Source organism: Stegostoma tigrinum, chromosome 10, assembly GCF_030684315.1.
Source record: "Stegostoma tigrinum isolate sSteTig4 chromosome 10, sSteTig4.hap1, whole genome shotgun sequence".
Lineage (NCBI taxonomy): Eukaryota > Metazoa > Chordata > Chondrichthyes > Orectolobiformes > Stegostomatidae > Stegostoma > Stegostoma tigrinum.
This window is the reverse complement of record NC_081363.1, coordinates 9,918,952-9,942,818: the sequence shown is the minus strand read 5'-3', so window position 1 is coordinate 9,942,818 and position 23,867 is coordinate 9,918,952. Positions and strand designations below refer to the sequence as shown.

General features: G+C 41.6%; 1 protein-coding gene across 4 annotated transcripts in view; it reads right to left on the bottom strand.

Moving 5' to 3' along the window:
• Window positions 1–23,867, bottom strand: part of gtf2a1 (general transcription factor IIA, 1) — an 88,190-nt gene that overhangs the window by 11,110 nt on the left and 53,213 nt on the right. For 3 of the 4 annotated variants that reach the window (XM_059648980.1, XM_059648977.1, XM_059648979.1), the window contains exons 2-9: window positions 21,978–22,079; window positions 17,546–17,765; window positions 14,490–14,572; window positions 12,504–12,594; window positions 10,960–11,108; window positions 6,431–6,535; window positions 5,649–5,912; window positions 3,999–4,088 (exon numbers count right to left, since the gene is read on the bottom strand). In XM_059648980.1, the coding sequence (XP_059504963.1) occupies window positions 3,999–4,088; window positions 5,649–5,912; window positions 6,431–6,535; window positions 10,960–11,108; window positions 12,504–12,594; window positions 14,490–14,572; window positions 17,546–17,747 (984 nt within the window). In that variant the 5' untranslated portion in view covers window positions 17,748–17,765; window positions 21,978–22,079. The remainder of the gene's footprint in view (window positions 1–3,998; window positions 4,089–5,648; window positions 5,913–6,430; window positions 6,536–10,959; window positions 11,109–12,503; window positions 12,595–14,489; window positions 14,573–17,545; window positions 17,766–21,977; window positions 22,080–23,867) is intronic. The other variant, XM_059648978.1, reaches the window with a different exon arrangement.

Here is a 23,867-nt window from a genome sequence, read left to right as displayed (position 1 = left end):
ATTTTTATCGTGCTCAAGTGAGTAGTAGAGAATAAATATGCTTGGGGACACAGGTTTGGTTAACAAATTACTGCAGCACTCTGAGGGCTGCATGGTCAGAGATGGTAATTTTGGGGTAATGTATTAAACCTGACATGGGTATTTTAAGGAGCTTAAAGTTTCTTTAGATCAATCCTATCTCTGCTGGTGGTGGAAATAAAGAATTAAGCTATTTGTGATTGAAGTACCACTTCTTTAATTTTGCAGTTCAAACCTGACAGAAAGGTCAACTTAACTGATCAGGATTGTACAGTAGCTTCTGATAAATTCAATATTTTGAGGTTTTTTTTCCCAATTAGCTTTGATGCCATTAAAAAACTTCACATGGATTATTCAAATTTCTTTGTTGGTCAGCTCTATTGACAGTTAGGTTAATGGGTTATATCATGTTAGAAGTATATGTTTACAACCTATAATATGAACTGATATACTGTACTGAATGGCATCTTTCATCAATTTATTGCTTCATTGTCCAAGTTTAAGGAGTGCTATAACCCATAGTCAAGTGCATCTTTTCAAATGCTAATAATCTGTGCAAGTCTGGACAATCTGATCAAGTATAAAACTTAAACCATGCTCGTTTGTTCAATGAATAACCAATTTTCCAGTTGGTTTACATTTCAGGTCGTTTTTTAAAAAAAAAGAAAACACAGCAGAATGCCAGACATTAACGTGCAAAAAGCTGTAACCACAAGCCGGCCAGAAGCAGACCGCAGAGGTTTAATGTAATCAATTCCGATTAGAGTTAGGCATGAAGAACTCTAGAGCACAGCACTTGCCTTCAAAAGCAAAACTCTTACGAATCAACAGAATAACTTTGCTGATGCCCAGAAAACAGGTAACATTTCAAAACTCCAGATTCCACAAACCTCCAAATCAGATTTTCTGCAGAATGTTAAAATAAACCTACACTTCTCAAGTTTTGAGAAATATGATTAATGGCAGCTTGCAAGTGTTTTTCATTCTTTTTATGCGAATCTCAGTATAAGCCATCAATATTATTAGCACACAGTAACTGAAACGGTGCCCTGTGATGAGCTGAAACTCTGCCTGCCAGATGCGTCTGTTTGTTTTACTTGGTAGAAGTTTCTTTTTTCAAGTTTTCCTGGTGCTAATATGAATGTAATAAATCAACATTAATATAATAAATCAAACAAGACGTACAGCTCAAAATGCTCATTCAAACACAGGCACATTATCAAACTCCAAGAGGTTGAAATACCCGTGAGTGAGTACTAAATTGAGAAAACTTAAATCAAGACCAACAATCATAACTTGGTTACGGCAATGCAACATCACATCATCGAAGTTTCCAATTAGAGCAATACAGGATGGACATTTCTGTAGAGAAACATCAAGCAAAAGTAATAAACAGGACAAAACAAAGCACTCTATGAAACATAATATCATCATAATTTCTCCTCTGTAACTGACATTGTAAAGAATGTACCAACCAGATTAAAAATGGACACTAGCTCTGTGATATCTCATGATATTGGAGAACATTTTGCATTCAATTGCATGCTTACTAATTTGCATCAGGTAATAGGTTAGCATTACCACTGTACTTGTGGCATTAGTTTAAAAAGGTAACATTCTATTACTAATGGAGAAACCCAGCAGGTCTGGCAGCATTTATGGGAAGAAAACAGAGTTAACGTTTTGAGTCCGGTGACCCTTCATCAGAACTGATAACAAACAGTGACCAGACTCTAAACATCAACCTTGCAGAGTTTCTTAGCAATTTCTGTTTTTATTTCAGATCTTCAGCAGCCATAGCTCTTCGCTTTATTCCAGTATCACTTTTTGATTGTATTTTTTTCAAGTTTATAAAGTTCTAGCTTTACAGTTAACCTTTGGGATTTTGGGACATAAAAATCATCAGTGCAGCAGATTGCTGTGACTGTCAGGAGGGGGTCGTTCCAGTACTAGAAAACCTTTAGGCTATTCCCAATTTGGGCACATCTGATCAGATGTATGCTATCCATATAGCACCTATCTCTGCTGTCTGAATGGACAATACCACTGCTACTTGTGGTGGCTTCAGAAAACTTGGCTGTTGAACCAAGGGCGAATATATTCACCTAACATCATCATGACAGGGACTGACTATTTAGACTATAGATGCTACTCCTTAACAAGGGACCCGGAATGCCATTTTTGTTTCATATTGAAAAATGGTGCTCTAGCCAGTTAGAGTTATAGAACTGTACAGCATGGAAACAGACCCTTCGGTCCAACTCATCCATGCTGATCAGACATCCTAAATTAATCTAGTCCTTTTTGCCACCATTTGGCCCATATTCCAGTAAACCCTTCCTATTCATACACCCATCCATATATCTTTTAAATGCTGTGATTGTACCAGCCTCTACCATTTCTCTTAGCAGATTACTGAAACCAAATTAAACTCCATAACCAGATTTAAAATCATAGGCAAACATGTAAAGGAAAGCGGAGGGAAAATTTTCTATAAAGAATTGTCAGGACCTGTAATACTTTAACTGTAAGGGTTGTGGAAAGTGATCCATAAATAATTTTAAAGTAAGTTGGACAGGTGCATAAGGATGAGGAATTTATAGGGTGACTGACAACAAAACATGGTGTGGGACTTTAGCCTGAATGTGTTATTGAACAACTGGCACAAGTGCATACAACCACATGAAATAAGAACAAAGGTCAGTAGAAAGATTCAGTCCTTTGAGCTGCTCCACCATTCTATAAGATTAGGACTAATTTGTTTGCCTTGAATTCCACTCTCCCATCTATCCCAATAATCCTGAAATCCCCCCCAAACAAGAATGTATACACCTCTGTCTTAAAACATTCGATGACCCAGCCTCCACTGCCATCTGAAGCAGAGTTCCAAAGTCACACAACCTGAGACAAAAAAAATTAACACCTCTGTAATGAAAGGGCAACTCCTGATTTTAAAACTGCTGTCTGCTTCTGGACTGACCCACAACAGGAACTTTCCTTTCCATGTCCACTCTATAAGAACTATTCGGGATCTTATATATTTCAATTAAATCATCACTCACTCTTCTAAACTCCAGTGGAAACAAGCCCAGAGACTAACCTCGTCATTCCAGGTATCAATTCTCCTCTGAACCACCTCCCTAAAGCCTCTGGTGTTGAAAATTTCTGTGCTTCAAGATCAGACATCGAAAGACCAAATTTTCTGGCCTGGCTAAGATATTCTATCTGTTGCCAGCAAGATCGGTAGTGTTCGGGTTCATCTCCAGGACAACAGCATCATTCTCTTTATGTGCTTTTCATCCTTTTTCTTTTCTTCTTCCTTTCTTCTTCAAGGCTGGAATGGTGCTAGCATGGTAGTGGCTGCAGCATTGTCAGCATGGACAGGGATTCCAGCCAGCAGCAGGCCTGGAGCCTGGACTCTCGGTGGTGTTGGCATGACTGTAACGGCACCAAAGCCGGAGTCTCCTGGGGCATCAGCATCGTTATTGCTGTTCCCAGAGTGGGAGTCCTTGAGGACCGGAATACTTTGCAGAAGCCCTGAAGTGCGCTTGAGACCCCAATTCGAATTAAAGATGAATTTTTACTTCAGTAATTTCTTTTTAATCTTAATGGAACTTGCCGGATTGTGGTGACTTTCCACAGTATCTTCAAGATATGTGAGACAATAAATAAATCATTCCTTCATATTCCTAACTACTAGGAGCTAGTACAATGGTCCTGGATAAGAACTTCCCAGACTACTGGGAGCTAGTTGCTGCAGTTTAGCACAGGCATTAACAATGACTTCCATTCTAGTGCCACCAGCTGGTAATAAATGGAAAGTGAACAGGGACATTAGTATTTTAAGCCAGTATGTTTCCAAAGGAAATGTTTGCGTAGGAATTCTGAATGAAGCACACAAGACTGGTGATGATTTTAATATACATAAGACCATACAGGGGGACAAGCGCCCGGATCTATTCTAGTTATTAGGTTCTCACCTTATCATACTGGCATACAACAACATTTTCTGTGTCAAAGAGTTCTTGCCCCTCTTCATCACTGACATCATCTTCACTGTTCAGTGGCTCCTTAGAAATTTAGAAAAAGCAATTAATGCAGAATTTATACAATTTATACAAACATAACAGTCTGCACTTTGCTAAGAGTCAAGCAAAGCCTGGTTAAACTTGCATATGTACGTGACCCACACACAAGCCTGACAATTCTCACAGAATTTCACAATTCTACAATTCCAGTCTCTTCAGCATTCCTCACACCAGCGCAAGGTTGAAGTCTGTGCTTTCAGCTGCCTCAACTCAGATTTGAAACTCCCATTTTAGCTTCCTCTGTCTTTTCTCCCTGGACACCTTCCTGAAAATTTACATCTGGCAACACTTTAATCCTTCCCTCCAGATACCTCTTTCTTTGATTGCATATCAATTTGTCAAATTATGGTTTTGCAAAGCACTTTAAGGCTTTTTTTGTACGTTAATGATACAACATTAGTGCAATGTATTACTGTTGCATTCATAGGTTAGGTAAAGGGAAAGCACAACGAGATCTGGGTGTTCTTGTATATCAGTCAATGAAAGCAAGCATGCAGGTACAGCAGGTAGTGAAGAAAGCTAATGGCATGCTGGCCTTCATCACAAGAGAAATTGAGTATAGGAGCAAAGAGGTCCTTCTGCAGCTGTACAGGGCCCTGGTGAGACCGCACCTGGAGCATTGTGTGCAGTTTTGGTCTCCCAATTTGAGGAAGGACATTCTTGCTTTTGAGGGAGTGCAACATAGGTTCACAAGGTCAATTCCCGGAATGGCGGGACTATCATATGTTGAAAGATTGGAGCGACTGGGCTTGTATACACTTGAGTTTAGAAGGATGAGAGGGGATTTGATTAAGACGTATCAGATTATTAAGGGATTAGACACTGTGGAGGCAGGAAGCATGTTTCCGCTGATGGGTGAGTCCTGGACCAGAGGACACAGTTTAAAAATAAGGGGGAGGCCATTTAGAACAGAGTTGAGGAAAAACTTCTTCACTGAGAGTCGTGGATATATGGAATGCTCTGCCCCAGAAGGCAGTGGAGGCCAACCCTTTGGATGCTTTCAAGAAAGAGATAGACAGAGCTCCTAAAGATCGTGGAATCAAGTGTTATGGGGATAAGGCAGGAACAGGATACTGATCGTGGATGATCAGCCATGATCATAACGAATGGTGTTGCTGGCTCAAAGGGCCGAATGGCGTACTCCAGCACCTATTGTCTATTGTCTATATGAGCATGAAGAAATGGGGAAATGTGCAAGATTTCAAACCATCACAACAATTTATACCACAGGAGAAAAGGGTGATGACTGATTGGCAAGTAGATTCTGACTGGCAGAGGCATTGTCATTGTCATGGAGAATGCAAGGGGAACAACACGGTCCCAAAGCTCCCATGTAATTTTTAAAAGAGCAAGGCTTCTCTCCTTGTCGAGTGACAAATCTCTCTTCTCAGCAATATTCTCAAATTCTGCTCTACCAAGCAACAGTGTATGTGACCTTTTTAAAGCCGGTTTCTAATGGTGTATGAAGAGATTTCGAAGATAACTTAAGTGTTTGGAATGCTGTATTCTGTATAAACCTGCTTTCAATGCATGTCACGTTACCTCTTCAACTTGTCCATCTTCCCCAACCTCCTCCTTATCCTTTTCTTCTTCCTCATCATCATACTCATCCTCTTCATCATCGTCATCTTCCTCTGATGAAGTGTCTCCAGACCCATCTACTTGCACCACTAAAGGTGGCTGCGGCTGCTGCTGCTGCTGCTGTTGCTGCTGCTGCTGCTGTGGTTGCTGCTGAACAGGAGTGGAGCTGTTTGTTTGAGCAACCTGTGTCGATGGGGTTGCTGCTACAGTGGTGGCTTGCATAACCTGAAAGGTTTATTTTAACAGCCGTCATTTTTAAAAACCTGAAGTTAGATAGTCTAGTATCATTATAGTCACCTCAATCTGAACATATTTAACTTGCACATAAAAACATAACAGGTAATTTAGACAGATTTTTAATTCTAAGCTCATGTACACAAATCTAGCAATAAAGTGCAACATTGCAGACAGCACAAGAATTTCAAAATAAACCCAAGACCTCGTACTGGCTACCTGTAGATGTTAAATACACTTTCTTGTACTCTTGAGCAAAGTACAGAATTCTTGACAATTGTAATGTCAATGAGCTGAAGGTTGGGAGTTAGTGAAAGGTTACGAGACAAGCCTGCAGTCTGGGAGTCAGTGGAGTCAGACTCCAGTGTGTGTCATGGTCAAGTGGTGCCAGATGACTTCCCTAATGAAACTGAACGCACAATGTAAAGATATGATTTCTCTTTCACACTTATGAAGCAAGTCCAGTACACAACACGGATACCATCCTGTCTACTTCTACAACGGAATACCTGTGTGTTTGAAGGAACTTTGTTCCCTGCAACAAGAATTTGCTGAGGTTGAATGATCACTCCGGTCTGCTGAGGGATACTTCCAGGTGGCAGTGGAGCCAGCATCTACAGGAAAGGAAGGTGTAAACCAAGCTTAATAACTACTCTCCACAACAGGATTTCAAGGATTAAGCAAATAGTAACATGTTCTTCAAACACAGTAAAAGATTAGTGAAAAGACAGAGTGAGGCCCATAAGGAACATGCAGGGTAAGCTGCTCACTGAAGCAAAAGATATGGCAGAGGTTCTATATGAACATTTTGTTTCTGTCTTTACCAAATTAGAAGATGGTGACAATGGTCTAGTTGAAAATGTGGGTGCTGAGCAATTGATCATTACAGTGATAAAGAGGTGCTAAAAAGGCTGGCAGCACTCTTATGTTGACATATGGATGATAGTATAAGGTAGGGGTGGAGGTTAGATAGACCTTAGGATTAGGGTAAAAGTTCAGCACAACATCATGGACCGAAGGGCCTGTACTGTGCTGTACTGTTCTACGTTCTATGTCACCAGGCCTGGATGGGATGCATTCTAGATTTATGACAGAAGTGAGAGAGCAAATTACGGGTGCCATTGACAGAAATTTTCAAGGCCTCTATGAACACAGGATTGGTCTCTGGGAACTGGAGGATTTTAGATGTGATAATACTGTTGTTTAAGAGAGGGGCAAAAGGCAAGCCAGAAAACAGATGTGTCAGCTTGACAATAATAGTGGGAAAACTGATAGAAGCCATAAGACCGGATAAGATAACTGTACACTTTGACAAAAATAAGCTAATACTAGACAAAGTGACATGACTTTCTCAACAGCTGGTCATGTCTGATAAATTCAATTGAATTCTTTGATGAGATGGCAGACAGTGAATGAAGGTAGGTGCTCTGGATGTATATTTAGACTTTCAGAAAGCATCTGTTGCAAAATAGCAGGTTCATTAGCATATTAGAAATGTTTGGCATTGATGGGTCCTTGGCAACATTGATTAGAAGCGTCTTAAAAGGTAAGAAACAAAAGATAAGTGCAGATGGACACTTCTCGGATTGGAGACAAGTTGAAAGTGGTGCTCCCAAGGGACGGGTACTGGGACCTTTGCTTTTTCCTGATTTATATAATCAACTTGGAGATGGGTGTTGAGGGGAAAATCTCTAAATTTGTTGATGATACTAAGGTAGGGAGAATATTGAATTGTGAGAATCATGGTGAATGACTTCAGCGGGAATTGACAAATTGGCCAAATGGGCAGACAGCTGGTAAATGAATTTCAATACAGATGATATGCAAAATTATGTATCTTGATATAAGAAATCCAGAGAGTCATTACAGGCTCAATGGTGCAACTTTTGGGGGAGTACAGCAGCAGAGAGACCTTGGGGTTCACGAACATGATTCTTTGAAGGTGGCCAGGCAAGTTGAAACAGTTGTTAAGCCGGTTTACAGGATCCCTGAGTTTATAACTACAGGCATTGTATAAAAACAAGGAAATGAATGCTAGACCTCTATAAACCATTGGTCTGACCACATTTGCAGTACTGTGTCAAGTTCTGGGCAGCTTTTTAAGGAAGGATGTTGAAGCCCTGTACAGAGTTCAAAGGAGATTTACTAGAATGACACCAGGATGGAGGGTTTTTAGATACAAGGAAAAATTAGAGAAATTAGGGTTATTCTCCTTGAAAGTGACTTGATTGACGTGTTCAAACTTTGAACAATTTTGTCAGTAAAGACAGACACTCTGTTTTCACTACTTGGTATGTCAGTAACCAGAGGCCCCAATTTCAAGATGGTCAGCAAGAGAGCTAGGAGTGAGGTGAAGAGTTGTCAGGATTTGCAATGTGTTGCCTGGGAGAATGGTGGAAGATCATCCTTAGGAGGTTCAATAGAAAACTGGATAAATATTTGAATTAGAGGGCTACAGGGATAAGGATGGAGGATAGGGCCAGCTGGGTAGCTTTTCTGGAAGCCGATACATTCATGATGGGTCAAATGGCCTCTTATTGCATTGTAAAATTCAATGATCCAAATACATGCATACATGGTGTACAAACGCAATGTTCCCCAACACAGAAAACCCCAAAGGGTTACTTTTTAATTTTCCACAGAAAATTTTCACTTTACTGATTTAAAATGCATCTTACAGAACTGTAGGCACAATGACAATTTAACAGACAGCATTACATAAACTATGGTAAAAGCATATTCCACTCCAATAATATCAAAAAGGGATGCTTGCTATTTTTTAAAATATTGGGCAGTGTTTTACAAATTAATTGAGAAAAATCATTGAATACCACAAATAATTAACTGTACTAACAGCAATTCACAAAAACAGAAATATTTAAGAACTTAAAATGAGAATTCAGGCTCACTACGTATGCGGCATATTGCAAATATGAGTACTCTTGATAAGAAAGAAAATGAGATAATCTTTATTTGCAGTCCTGTTTGTTTCTCCTTTATCTATAACTCTGAGGCATGTTTTTTAGGTAAACTACATTATGGTGTATATATATTTTATAGTTTTTCCACAATATCAATTTGTAAAATAAAACGATTTTACTTTACTTGATTTAATTTTAAGAGAGCCAGAACCATTCAGTGACTCCTTCTGCCCTGCTCCATCCCCACAGCTTTTATTTTCTTCTGCTTAGAATATTTACCTTCTTTTGCTTCACAACATATAATTGGTCTTGAGCAGGCATCAATTTGGAAAATAGTAGCTGAAAATTCATTATTCAGTTAACAATCCTGAATTCAAACAGTCATTTGCAAACACAGAACATAGTACTACTGGAAAAAGTACATATTTGGTGAAGCTTACAATCTTGTATTCATCAGGACAATTCTTCCAGTTTATTTAATGCTATGGTTAAATTGTCATAACATCTATATCTCAATCCGATGCATCTTAAATAACAAAGAAAAAAATTTCTGTGCCCAGCCTACCTCAGGATACCCTGGAACAGTAAAATATCTCAAAATCTGAACAACTAGCTGTCACACACTGCCAATATGCAGTGTTTGCCACGAACAAGAAGCTGCTGTCAAGCCAAAAATAAGTTCTATCAAACAAAATATTAATGTGATATAAAAATTTTTGTGTCAGTCTGATACTTGGTGTATAGACCACATTTCTCTCAGGCTGGCAGATTATATCAAACAGCACACACCTTTGGCCATTCACAAGCAGTAAGGCACTGACTGCATCCAAACTACCCACACTGGCAAAACTCATTCACAATGTCTGACATTAAGTATGATTCTGCACCTAGACAAGTTGCTAAATAAAAACCAAAAGAACTGCAGATGCTGTGCATCAGGAATAAAAACAGAAGTTGCTGGAAAACTTCGGCAGGTCTGGCAGCATTTCTGAAGAAAGAATCTGAGTTAACGATTCCAGTCTGGTGACCCTTCCTCAGTTCTGAGGAATGTTAGCTCTGGTTTCGCTGGGTTGAAATGCTGAAGAAATCCTTCAGTCCCATTGGGATCAACCCACACTACATAGACTGCAGTGGTTCAAGGAGGCAGCTCACCCTCACCTTTCCAAGGGCAACTAGGGACAGGCAATAAATGCTGGCCAGCCAGAGACACCCACCTTCCACGCAAGAATGAAAAAAAAACAAAAATTTGTAGCTTCTAGTACATGCAGGTGAACACTGTGAGCATAACTGACCATCCTAAATTGGTTGTTGGCAATATATATTTCCAAGTCAGGGTGGCGACACACTTGGACGGGAACTTGCAATTAATGGTCTTCCCATGTACCTGCGACCTTGTGCTTCAAGATGGAAACGTCTGTGGGTTTGGAATGTGCTGTCTAAGGATCTTTGGTGAATTTCTGCAGTGCAGTTTGTAGATAATACACACTGCTGATACTGAGCATCTAGCTTTCAGTACGCACAAGCTGATTCACGGAGTATGCACATTCACTGCAACTCAACAAGATAGGTGACAGCTATTCTCTGGTTCATTTTTCAAGGCAAAACTATGACCAGATTCAATCTACCTAGTTTAAAATTTGGGCAAGTTTGACAGTTAACTGTCAATCAATGGTAATTAGTGCATTCCCCATGACAATATTTCTACCAATCAGAGTACACTTGCCAAGCAACCATCACTCTCCTCTCATACAATATAAAAGTTGTTTTCCCTTGACTTTGGTATTTCTTGTGAATTGTCCCAATGAACACAAGATGAAAAGTTATGGTAAATAGAAATTTAGTTATAGAATAGCAGTTTGGTTACAATAATCTATTTTCTTATCAACCTTAACTGACACTAGATGACAACTAATCAGTCAGAATTCATGCAACACCAGGTTATTGTCTAATAGGTTTATGTGAAATCACAAGCTTTCAGACTGCTGCTCCTGTGTCAGGTGAAAGCCTGTGACTTCAATTTAACCTGTTGGACTATAACCTGGTGTTGTGACGTCTGACTTTGTCCACCCCAGTCCAACACTGACACCTCCACATCAAAACTAATCAGTGGTACACACCTGCTGTATGACAGGTGCCTGCACACCACCAGACTGCATCTGCTGAATAACCTGCTGCTGAGTCACTGATTGTGCAAGTACAACTTGCTGGTGTGGCTGGAAAAAGTAGTGGGCTCCATTAGGAGCTCGTACAACTTGCAGCAGTTGCCCTGTGGAAAGACAAGAATTTGCATGGGTTACATATAGACAGCTAGAAAAGATTGGTTAGATTTTGAAGATCACAAATTTGTAAAACAATTTATATTCATATAGTATCTCTGACATTATAAAAATGTTCCAAGGATTTCCACAGGCATGTTCCCACATCAAATTTGATGTCAAAAGTCACCTATAGAGATATTAAGTCACATGTCCAAAAGTTTGATCAAAGAGGTAGGTTTTTCAAAGGATCTTAAGAAGAAGATTTAGAGAGGCAAATGCATTTAAGAAGAGAACTCCAAAGTTCAGCCACTTTGTAACTGGAGGCAAAGTTGCTAATCGTGGCATGATTAAAATTAGGGATGATAGATGCCGGAATTAGAAGAACATTAAGGCATCTCAAAAAGTGTTGTGCTGCAGGTAATAATAGGATCAGTGCAAGGAGGATAGGGAGGGATTTGATAGTAAATATGAGAATTTAAACAAGTTAACTAGCATCGATGATACTTCAAGTAACACAAAGTTAGAATTTTTCTAAGGAGACATGCTAATGAAGCTTTTTGTTTTGCCTTCAACAGGCCAAATACAAAATGCCACACTTCAAATGACCACACCAATGTAAACTACTGGAGGAAAGCATGCTAATTGGTTGGCAAGTTAACTTTGCACTGGTCTTGAATTTTCTGGGAGGGTGGGCTCCTCTTTAGCTCCTCATTACTTTTTCATGGCAACACCATAGCCAATCCATCAGCACCTATTTCTCCTGCAATATAAAATGATGATTGTTTGACATTTGTAATCCTTGCCTACTTCCTGATAAGTGAAAGACAAAAGGTTTCATCAACATCTCTCTCTAATCAACAATATTCAAATCCTGTTTCTAAGTGGCTACTTAAAGAAAAAAGGAAGCCATTCAGTTCCTTGTGCCTATGTCAGCTCTCTGAAAGAGCCAAATAATTTTTTACACTCTGCATCCTCTTTGTTCATAGCTCTGAAATTTTTTTTCGGATATTTCCTTTTGAAAATTACATCTGCTTTCTTCATGCTATCAGACAAATATGTTGAGACATTTTTAGATTTCCATCTTGACACAAACCACTTTATCAGAGAATTCATCTCCCCAGCCTAACCTTACCCAACTCACCAGATGCTGACTCAAAGTCAGGTGTATGATCATAAAATAGTCATTTAAAATTCAAAGCAGAAGTACATTTACAACGTATAGATAAAGGTAAAGGAGAAAAGCAAAAGGAAGAAACTAATTTCAAGCTTGGCAATCAAACGTGAACCGAGTAGACAGCAGTACGAACGAAAAGTACAAGTGCAGAGGTTGTTTGAGTTGGTATACAGAGCTCTTTCTGCACCACACTATCAATGAAGACCATAAAATTAGGATTTGCTTTTACCTGTATTCGCTAGTATTGGTCCATTAGAAAGCTGGTAGGGAGCTGGAACACCGGCTGGTAACGCCAAAGTTGCTGCAGTAGCAGCTGCACTCTGCAAACAAAGCAGAAAGTATTTAACTGACAAAAAGCAATCATTGTGGAAAGATTTATTCAGCTCTGAGGTGCATACATATTAAAAATTACACTTCAATTCAGTTGCAACTGTGATAAAATACATATTTGCAAAACAGTAGTGAAACTACTTTCAGTTTTGTGACAGTAATCAAGATCTTTTAGGATGAGTACTCGAGAGAATAACGGAGAGTAAGACTATGGACCAGATATTGGAATGTGAAATTTGAATGGGCAGCTAGAATACAAAATCAACCTAAAATAGCCACAAAGATCAACTGATGATCAGTTTTACAAAATTGCCAAAACTTAACATTTCCTACCTTATCGCCAGTAAAGAATAGAAGGAACAAAAAATTTCACACAGTTGAAATTGACTGCTAACAGGAAAAGCCTGGCTGTAAAATAATGCTTACTTCCAGGTTCCCTGTGCGGACACGACTGGCATCTTTCTGTGCTGTAACTTTTCTACGGCTCCAATGGACTAGTTTTCTGTCAATCAGCCTGTTCTGATAATATTAAGACTACTGCCGACATTGATAGGACTTGAAACTGGTCCTTGCTGTTCATAGGCAAGGACTAACCACCGCACCACAAGAGCTCCTGGTTTCATGGACTACAATATCTGATGACATTTAAATCACATGTGACAGGATGTTGACTTAAAGAAAAATACATAGTACAAGAAAGGCAACTGAAATGAATTGGTCTTGAAAAATAAAATAACCCTGTACCAGGCAACAAAAATGAATTGTATCTTTTTAACATTGTGAAGGTTGAAATGATGAGCTTTACGAATTCTAAAAAGCACGAAGCCACTTGCTACACAAAATAATTTTGGAAGCTGTACCCTTTCCCCTCCTTATTTATATATCAGGCATAAAACACTAATTTTTTCAGAACTAGGTAACCGAATGCGACATGAAATGGTATCTCAGAATATTCAGGAACTGGTGCATGCGTGCGTGTATGTCTGTCTGTGGTGGTTTGGGGGATTAATAGTGGGGTGGAAAGCCCTCCAGGAACTGATGCACAATTATTAAATGATAGGAAATGACTTCCAAGACAGGAATGTTTCAAAGAGAGCAATTCCCGTTCTCGTACATCTCATAGTACGAGAGGGAAGGAATGAAATCTGTGTCAGCGTTCAGCTGATTATTAGGAAATTCACTGTTCCTACAAACAAACTGGAAATCCAGAAAACAAATGAATCAACTGAACAATTTTGGCAGTCTAAAGTTAATCCAGCAGCAAAAATTGATTAAATACCCTCTCATGTCTATAATTATAATTGTACGGAATACAGAACAAATTTGAAATCCAGATAGGAAGAGGCTTGCAAAAATGACAACTGCTCAGACATTAGAACGCAAAATAAATCTAAAATAGCCACAAAGATCAACCGATGATCAGTTTTATATAATTGCCAAAACTTAACACTTCCTACCTCATCACCGGTAAAGACAGAAGTAACAAAAAATTTCACATAGTTGAAATTGACTGCAAACAGGAATAAAGCCTGGTTGTAAAATCATGTTTACTTCCAGGTTCCCTGTGAATAATGACCAATTGAATGAGTGATCAGAGAACTGCCAGTTCTGACGAAGGGTCACTGGGCCCAAAACATTAACTCTAATTTTTCTTCACAGGTGCTGCCAGACTTGCTGAGCATTTCCAGCAACTTCTGTTCTTGCTCCAGATTTACAGCATCCACAGGTCTTTGGGTTTTTACCAGAGAATTGCCAGTGGCTGCCCTGTGAAAATGTGTACTAGCAACGTTCAACACCTCCAGGAGGAGGAAAGAAAAGAAATCAAGAATACATACATTGCTACAAACGTATGTTTATGTCTGTGCACGCTTGTTCATATCCTTACCATGCCAGTCGGATTCATATGTTGTATTAGTTTCCCATCTTGCATAATAACTTGCGGTCCTGATTTATGAGAAGATGAGAAAACTATGGGATAAATTAAGCAAAGTGAAATACTGAGATTAGTATTTTGAAAAAATGAACTCAGTGGGGAAAAGGTTAGCATCATGGTCCTCAGGTTTTACATTCCTCATGTACTATATCAGCACTGTGAAATCGAGAGTCATTTTAATTGATTGACTTTACCTTCCCTCCCCATGTAAGGAATAACTAAGCAGAAGTTAAAACCTAAGACTCAGGAGGAGGAGTTTCTTTTAAAATTATTCTTTCATACAATATGGGCATCATCAGCAAGGCCAGCAGTTGTTGCCCATCTTTAAGTGCCGTTTTAAGCTTAGTAGACTGCTCGGCCTATTTCAGAAGGCTGTTAAGACTAAGAACATTGCTGTAGATCTGGAGACATATGTAGGCCAGACAATATAAGATCATGAGTGAATCAGGAGGGTTTTTGTGACCATGATAGGTTCCTGGACATTGTTACTGAAACTAGCTTTATATTCCAGATTTAATAATTTAAATTCCACCAGCTGTCATGGTGGGATCTGAACTGTATCTCCACAGCATTTTCCTGGGTCTCTAGATCATTAATCCAATAAACAGTAGCACTACCTCACTGTCACCACCACCAACCCCCTTCCCATTTAGCCCTTAAAGCCAGCTCCACAACTTGATAAGGCCAGGCTGATCTGGTTATAGGCTCACATCCATCATCCTATCCGCTCCCTTAATCTGGACTCCATTGTTTATCAAAAAGTTGTCCAACAGCCTTTACTGACATAGCTTCTACTGCTTTCTGGGCATGAGAATTCCTGATATTAGCAATCCTGAGGGTGAAATAGAAAACTATTGTCTCTATATTGTTCTTTAACTCTGTCCTCTTGCTCCAGTCTCCTCCAGGAAGCTTCTTAAGAGTTTTTTTCTCTATTCTTTTATGGGATGTGGGTGTCACTGGCTGGCCAGGATTTTTTGTCCATCCCTAATTGCCCTTGAGAAGGTGGCGATGTGCTGCCTTCTTGAACCGCTGCAGTCCTCCTGCTGTGGGTTGACCACAATGTTAATAGGAAGGGAATTCCAGGATTTTGGCCCAGTGACAGTGAAGGAACAATGATATAGTTCCAAGTCAGAATGGTGAATGGCTTGGAGGGGAACTTGGAGGTGCTGGTGTTCCCACATGTCTAATGCCCTTCTTCTTCGAGATGGAAGTGCTCGTGGGTTTGGAAGGTGCTGTCTGAGGATCTTTGGTGAATTTATGCAGTGCAGCTTGCAGATAATACACACTGCTGCTACTGAGCATCAGTAGTGGAGGGAGTGGATGCTTTTGGATATAGCGCCAATCAAGCTGGCTGCTATATTGCTATCTAAATTGCTCTCTCAGGTCCTTTTACGTCTTTTTCATATCCATCCACTTTGGATTTCTCATTTTATAGTAACTTACCTATTTATATTACATTATCATATTTAATCCATAACATATGGACTTGATGCAGTTGGATCATCAGTTGGCTCGTCAACTCTGTGGTTACCCTGACATATAAATCTCAGAATTAAAAACAGAAAATGCTGGAGAAATTCAGCAGTTCTGGCAATTTCCAGGGAGAAAGAGTTAATGTTTCACACCGAACAACATTCTCCAGCACTTTCTGATTTTATCTGAGATTTCCAGCATCTGCAGCATTTTGCTTTTATATTAATCTGAGCTCAATAGTCACAATCGCTGTTGATAGAGCTACAGTTCTTGTTTCAAAGTTGAATGAATTCTAACCTATTATTGATGATAAATTGTACAATATCTAGCTTCTTACATAAATTGAAATGCAATAACCAAATTTCCATCACCTTTCTGCATTAATCAAGGTCTTTAAAAACATTGATAGTTATTAGGCATTTGCACAGATTTCTTCCTCCACTCAGTTGTGTAAATAATGGAACAGAAGATGGAATAGGCACCCCACAGAACAACCATGTGAACAATATATTAAGGAAACTCGAAATCTGAAACCATCTTCCTCACCAGCCAACCATCCCTTTTACAGTCATTTTCTTTGGACACAATTGTAAACTGCATTGGCAGTCCTTTTTTTTATCTTTCCATTGACTGTGATGAAATGCAACATTGAAAAATAACTAAAACAGATAGTAGCCTGAATGCAGTATTTTCCCACTGGATCAATTAGATTGAAGTTCATGTCTTGACAAAGACAAGAAAGGTTGTTACTATATTAACCTAGCATAAGTAACTAACATGAGTGATCTGCCATCATCAGTAAGAGTATCTCCAACTCTGACAAATAAGGGATTTGCAAAACAATAACTGCAGCTATCTATCACTGTATGTCATCAAAATGCTACTTTGGGGCACTGCACGGACTTACAATAGGAGGTCCCTTAAAACTGTTACAAGCTATATTAAACAAAACCTTGCCCAATTCAGGAAATCCAAAATGATTTACAACCGAAAGCATTTCTGAAGTGTTGTCACTCTTGAAATGTAGGTCATGCAGCAGCCAATTTATGCACAGCCAGATTACACAAACAGCTATGTCATAATCTGTTTCTATGATACTGGTTCCAGGTTAATCGCTGAACAGGCAGAATGGCCGCACTCTTTTTCGAAGGAGTGCCATGTGGCCTTTTGCATGTACTAGAGAGGCAGTCGTTGCCTTGCTTTAAGAGTTCATGTTAAAAATGGCACTTCTAACAGCATATTACTCACTCAGTGATGTGCTGAAATTGTCAGCTGGATTAAGTTCTCAAGTATGTAGATCAGGACATGAATCCACAACCAGAGAATCAAAGACAAAAGCACTACAACTGAGCACAAGCTGACAGATCTGGCTCAAGTAAGACTGAAAGGAGAAAACAGCGAGGGAACTCATTTTCCTGCATGTAACTCACATCATGTATCTGTCACATTTATGCATTGTGGGGTATCTCCCATAAATTCAGTTTTGAATCTCCCGAACTGAAAGATATCTTCTTAACAGTGTCACTATGACTGACCTGAATTAGCAGGTATTGTGAGCACTTGCTGTGTCTGTTGCTGCTGAGCTTGATGTTGATGCTGCTGTTGCTGCTGCTGCTGTTGCTGCTGAGCTTGATGTTGATGCTGCTGTTGCTGCTGTTGCTGCTGTTGTTGCTGCTGAGCCTGAATTAAAATCTGTTGCTCCTCTGAGTGGAAGCCGTCAACAGCTTTTGACTGCATTAGCTTGCTCTCCCATAGCTGACAATTCAGGGAAAAAAAAGAGAATTTAACTTTAACATAAATGATACAGGTTTGAATCAGAGTTCCAACTTCAAAGAATGTGGCACAGAAAAGCCGTCTTCCCCAAGGACAGATCAACATGCTGATCTGAAGACACGGCTGCAAGCTAAAGGGTAACTGAGAAGGTGAAACTTTGATGGAAACTAGAACAAATGCTTGATATTGCTAAAAGAAAGAGTCACACTGTCAAAGATAATGGGAACTGCAGATGCTGGAGAATCCAAGATAATAAAATGTGACGCTGGATGAACACAGCAGGCCCAGCAGCATCTCAGGAGCACAAAAGCTGACGTTTCGGGCCTAGACCCTTCATCAGAGAGGGGGATGGGGTGAGGGTTCTGGAATAAATAGGGAGAGAGGGGGAGGCGGACCGAAGATGGAGAGAAAAGAAGATAGGTGGAGGGAGTATAGGTGGGGAGGTAGGGAGGGGATAGGTCAGTCCAGGGAAGACGGACAGGTCAAGGAGTTGGGATGAGGTTAGTAGGTAGGAGATGGAGGTGCGGCTTGGGGTGGGAGGAAGGGATGGGTGAGAGGAAGAACAGGTTAGGGAGGCAGAGACAGGTTGGACTGGTTTTGGGATGCAGTGGGTGGAGGGGAAGAGCTGGGCTGGTTGTGTGGTGCAGTGGGGGGAGGGGACGAACTGGGCTGGTTTAGGGATGCGGTGGGGGAAGGGGAGATTTTGAAACTGGTGAAGTCCACATTGATACCATTGGGCTGCAGGGTTCCCAGGAGGAATATGAGTTGCTGTTCCTGCAACCTTCGGGTGGCATCATTGTGGCACTGCAGGAGGCCCATGATGGACATGTCATCTAAAGAATGGGAGGGGGAGTGGAAATGGTTTGCGACTGGGAGGTCCAGTTGTTTGTTGCGAACCGAGCGGAGGTGTTCTGCAAAGCGGTCTCCAAGCCTCCGCTTGGTTTCCCCAATGTAGAGGAGGCCACACCGGGAACAGTGGATGCAGTATACCACATTGGCAGATGTGCAGGTGAACCTCTGCTTAATGTGGAATGTCATCTTGGGGCCTGGGATAGGGGTGAGGGAGGAGGTGTGGGGGCAAGTGTAGCATTTCCTGCGGTTGCAGGGGAAGGTGCCAGGTGTGGTGGGGTTGGAGGGCAGTGTGGAGCGAACAAGGGAGTCACAGAGAGAGTGGTCTCTCCGGAAAGCAGACAGGGGTGGGGATGGAAAAATGTCTTGGGTGGTGGGGTCGGATTGTAGATGGCAGAAGTGTCGGAGGATGATGCGTTGTATCCAGGGGTTGGTGGGGTGCTGTGTGAGAACGAGGGGGATCCTCTTTGGGCGGTTGTGGCGGGGGCGGGGTGTGAGGGATGTGTTGCGGGAAATACGGGAGACGCGGTCAAGGGCGTTCTCGATCACTGTGGGGGGAAAGTTGAGGTCCTTAAAGGACTTGGACATCTGGGATGTGCGGGAGTGGAATGTCTTATCGTGGAAGCAAATACGGCGGAGGCGGAAAAATTGGGAATAGGGGATGGAATTTTTGCAGGAGGGTGGGTGGGAGGAGGTGTATTGTAGGTAGCTGTGGGAGTTGGTGGGCTTCAATTGGACATCGGTTACAAGCTGGTTGCCTGAGATGGAGACTGAGAGGTCCAGGAAGGTGAGGGATATGCTGGAGATGGCCCAGGTGAACTGAAGGTTGGGGTGGAAGATGTTGTTGAAGTGGATGAACTGTTCGAGCTCCTCTGGGGAGCAAGAGGCGGTGCCGATACAGTCATCAATGTACCGGAGGAAGAGGTGGGGTTTGGGGCCTGTGTAGATGCGGAAGAGGGACTGTTCCACGTAACCTACAAAGTGACAGGCATAGCTGGGGCCCATGCGGGTGCCCATGGCCACCCCCTTAGTCTGTAGGAAGTGGGAGGAGTCAAAAGAGAAGTTGTTGAGGGTGAGGACAAGTTCGGCTAGGCAGATGAGGGTGTCGGTGGAGGGGGACTGATTGGGCCTGCGGGACAGGAAGAAGCGGAGGGCCTTGAGGCCATCTGCATGCGGAATGCAGGTGTATAGGGACTGGACGTCCATGGTGAAGATGAGGTGTTGGGGGCCAGGGAATTGGAAGTCCTGGAGGAGGTGGAGGGCGTGGGTGGTGTCACGGACGTAGGGAGGGAGTTCCTGGACCAAAGGGGAGAAAATGGAGTCCAGATAGGTGGAGATGAGTTCGGTGGGGCAGGAGCAGGCTGAGACAATTGGTCGACCAGGGCAGGCAGGTTTGTGGATTTTGGGAAGGAGATAGAAATGGGCCGTGCGGGGTTGGGGAACAATGAGGTTGGAGGCTGTGGGTGGGAGGTCCCCTGAAGTGATGAGGTCATGAATGGTGTTGGAGATGATGGTTTGGTGCTCGGGTGTGGGGTCATGATCGCGGAGGCGGTAGGAGGTGGTGTCGGAGAGTTGGCGTCTGGCCTCGGCGATGTAGAGGTCAGTGCGCCATACTACCACTGCGCCACCCTTGTCTGCGGGTTTGATGGTGAGGTTGGGGTGGGAGCGGAGGGCTGCCCGTTCTGCGTGGGAGAGAGGGGTGGAGAGGTTGAGGCGGTTGATGTCTCGACGGCAGTTGGAGATGAATAGGTCGAGGGAGGGTAGGAGGCCTGGGGGTGGTGTCCAGGAGGAGGACTTGTGTTGGAAGCGGGTGAAGGGGTCAGTGGAGGGAGGGTTAGGCTCCCGGTTGAAGAAGTAGGCATGGAGGCGAAGACGGCGTGTGACGACGTCACACTGTCAAAGCGTTTTATCTTTCACTTATCTGGACAGAATGGCAAGATTTCCAAATTTCAGTGGAACAAGAATTACACCTGAAAGAAGGATGTTGATTGGTTGGAAAATGGACTCTGAATGATTGAGGCATTGCCATAGAAAATTCACCAAGAAATAGTTACACCTCCTTCCTGAGTTTTATTTGCATCAAAATCAGGCAAGTTGATTCTCAAGCTATTACCCAGGAACATACCAAGAAATGCTCCACATGTAAACTTCTGTTTCACTGAAAAGGGTGCAATAACTCTATTCTTTCACTTTCTAAGAGACAAGGCTGTACATATCTACACATCTATAAATGAGTCACATTATAAACCTAACTGATAATCTCAAATTCTTTGTTACTGTAATTCTCAGTCTAACGTTAACATCTAATGTTCTTAATTTTGCATGCACAGTGGAGTGCATGTGGGTCAATACTCTGTCTGCAGCAAACAAAGGAACATTCTGTTTAATTCAATATGACAGTTGTTGAGGTGTACAGCCTACATAACTGGCACCATACCAACACTGAAATCTAGATATGATATTACTCATTTGTAGGCAGAATGTCACGTTTGGTTTGATCAAATACATCTTGTTCAAAAATTGAAGCAGCAAACTATACAAGGAATACCAAGAAGAACTTATACTGTATAAATATAAGTTGGTCCCCAGATTCCTTAAGGCCAGAGGCATTTGTTGAAAAATGCCCATTGTCTCCTTCTATTTTAGTCCACATAGAAAATGTGAGACTGCCAGAAAAAAAGCAACATTCACATTTACATTTGCTTCACAATGATGTCAATGTCAGCAAGAACAAAATTACAGGCAAGGGCTGGTTAGATTAGACTGGATAGGTGTATTTACAATCCTCACTGGATCTACAAAACTGCCACTAAACAAATCAGAGCAATTGTGCAAGCCCTGTGATTTCAGTATATTAAAAGTCATGGTTGGCATCTATAGTGCTTTATACCTGAGAAGTAGCAGTGCACCTAAAGTATACTTTAGCACAAAAGTGGCTTTTGAAACCTTTTTATATTGTTAAAATAATCACAAAATTGAATTTTGTAATTACCGGGATATTGTACTGTCAATGGAATAAATTGTGCAGTCTAGCATTCACTTTGAATAGCAAAAGATGAATTTAAATTGCTATATAGTAGTAATTTACTACCATAATATACAGACGCCAAAATGAAGTCAAAATATAGAGAATCAATTTCAAGTGTTAGGATTCTGCCAGTTAAGTGTTTTGTTAGCTAGCCAACATGTAACATGTCAACACACTATACTGCCAAGCTGTGAGAACAGATCATCATTAGAATGTAAACTGTGATTCAATGTAAACACTGGAGGAAGGTTTTCATTACATATTCAAACAAAAATGAAGTAAAAAAAATGAAAGTTAGGTACTTTAAAAAATCCTACCGTTTTTAATTCTATAAGAACTTGTTCATCCACTCCTTCATCAAGGAATTGTTCTCGTACGTCGTTGATTACATCTTCAATCACTGATCTGTAGAGTTTAGGCTAGTGAAACAAAGGAAAATTAAAGAAATAAAAATTAGAGGTTTAAAAAGCGTGAAGTAAAATAAATTGTTCCTACCTTTCATCCCAAATTACATTTTATTATTAGTTAACCATTACTAGTGGCAGTGAGTTCTATCAAAATATGTTCATTAGTTTTCTTTTAAACTTTTTTTCTAATTAATCTGTTCAGAGATACTACTACACACCCCTGGAGCAGGTAGGACTTGAACCCCCGGCTTCTCGGTTCAAGGGTGGTACACTATCACAGCACCACAACAGGACCCTTTAGTTTTTTTGAAAAGATGTCTGAATGTGCGACAGACCAACAGGAGTAAATCACAATGCAGGTGAATAAAACAGGCAACCTATCAAAAGCTTTCTAATTAAATGCAAAAATACCCTTGCAGTTGACCTCTTAACTGTATTACTATTCAAAAAGCCTTTGCTATATAGGTTGGTGTTCTCCAGTGAACTGATTCAACCAAGAACAGCTTTCTCCTGCCTCTTGAAGGTACAGGCACAGGGAGCCAGACTGCCCTCTGTCCCAAAAACCGTAAGACATAGTAGCAGAAACAGCCCATTGAGTCTGCTGATCCCATCAATGGCTGACTTGACAACCCTCAACTTACACAATTCTTAATCAGTGGGTGCCAAAGGTTATTTGACTACCTGGGACTAAACCCAAAATTATTTGTGATGAGTAACGCAAGCTCTCATATTCCAGCAAACAGACACTCAATTGCATCAACAATAAAGAAGAAATCCTAGGTAACTTACCTTCCTCCTGGCGCAGGATGCAAAAACCCAAACATATACACCACTCCACTCTCTCACCCTCCCCCAACCCTAGCTCAGATTTACCAAAATTGATCTGACTGGGGATGTATGCTCTGAGCAGGTAATCTGTTTCCCCAAGACCTGCTCAAAACTTTGGAGGAGTTCTGGGATTGTTCTGAAGTTGCAATTTCTACTGGTTGCTACAGACTGACAAGGGATTAATTTCATCAGAACTATATCTGCAGAAGGTTGAGGGAGTGGATGAATTGTGTGTGGCAAGTGGGCAGGGTTCATAACAATGGCTTCAGTTTCGCCAGGACTAAATTGAAAGAACCTGTGACGAACGGTCAGTCCTAAGCAAGGGGCTCACCTTTGTCCCCCCCACAACCACACATCAACGAATACCAGTCACTTTTGGACACAGAGCAGTTTTTCCGCCGCCTTCGCCTCCACGCTGACTTCTTCAACCGGGAGCCTAACCCTCCCTCCACTGACCCCTTCACCCGATTCCAACACAAGTCCAACTCCTGGACACCACCCCCAGGCCTCCTACCCTCCCTCGACCTCTTCATCTCCAACTGCCGTCGAGACATTAACCGCCTCAACCTCTCCACCCCTCTCACCCACTCCAACCTCTCCCCTGCAGAACGGGCAGCCCTCCGCTCCCTCCACTCCAACCCCAACCTCACCATCAAACCCGCAGACAAGGGTGGCGCAGTGGTAGTATGGCGCACTGACCTCTACATCGCCGAGGCCAAACGCCAACTCTCCAACACGTCCTCCTACCGCCCCCTTGATCATGACCCCACCCCTGAGCACCAAACCATCATCTCCAACACCATTCGTGACGTCATCACCTCAGGGAAACTCCCACCACCCACAGCCTCCAACCTTATTATTCCCCAACACCGCACAGCCCGTTTCTATCTCCTTCCCAAAATCCACAAACCTGCCTGCCCTGGTCGACCCATTGTCTCAGCCTGTTCCTGCCCCACTGAACTCATTTCCACC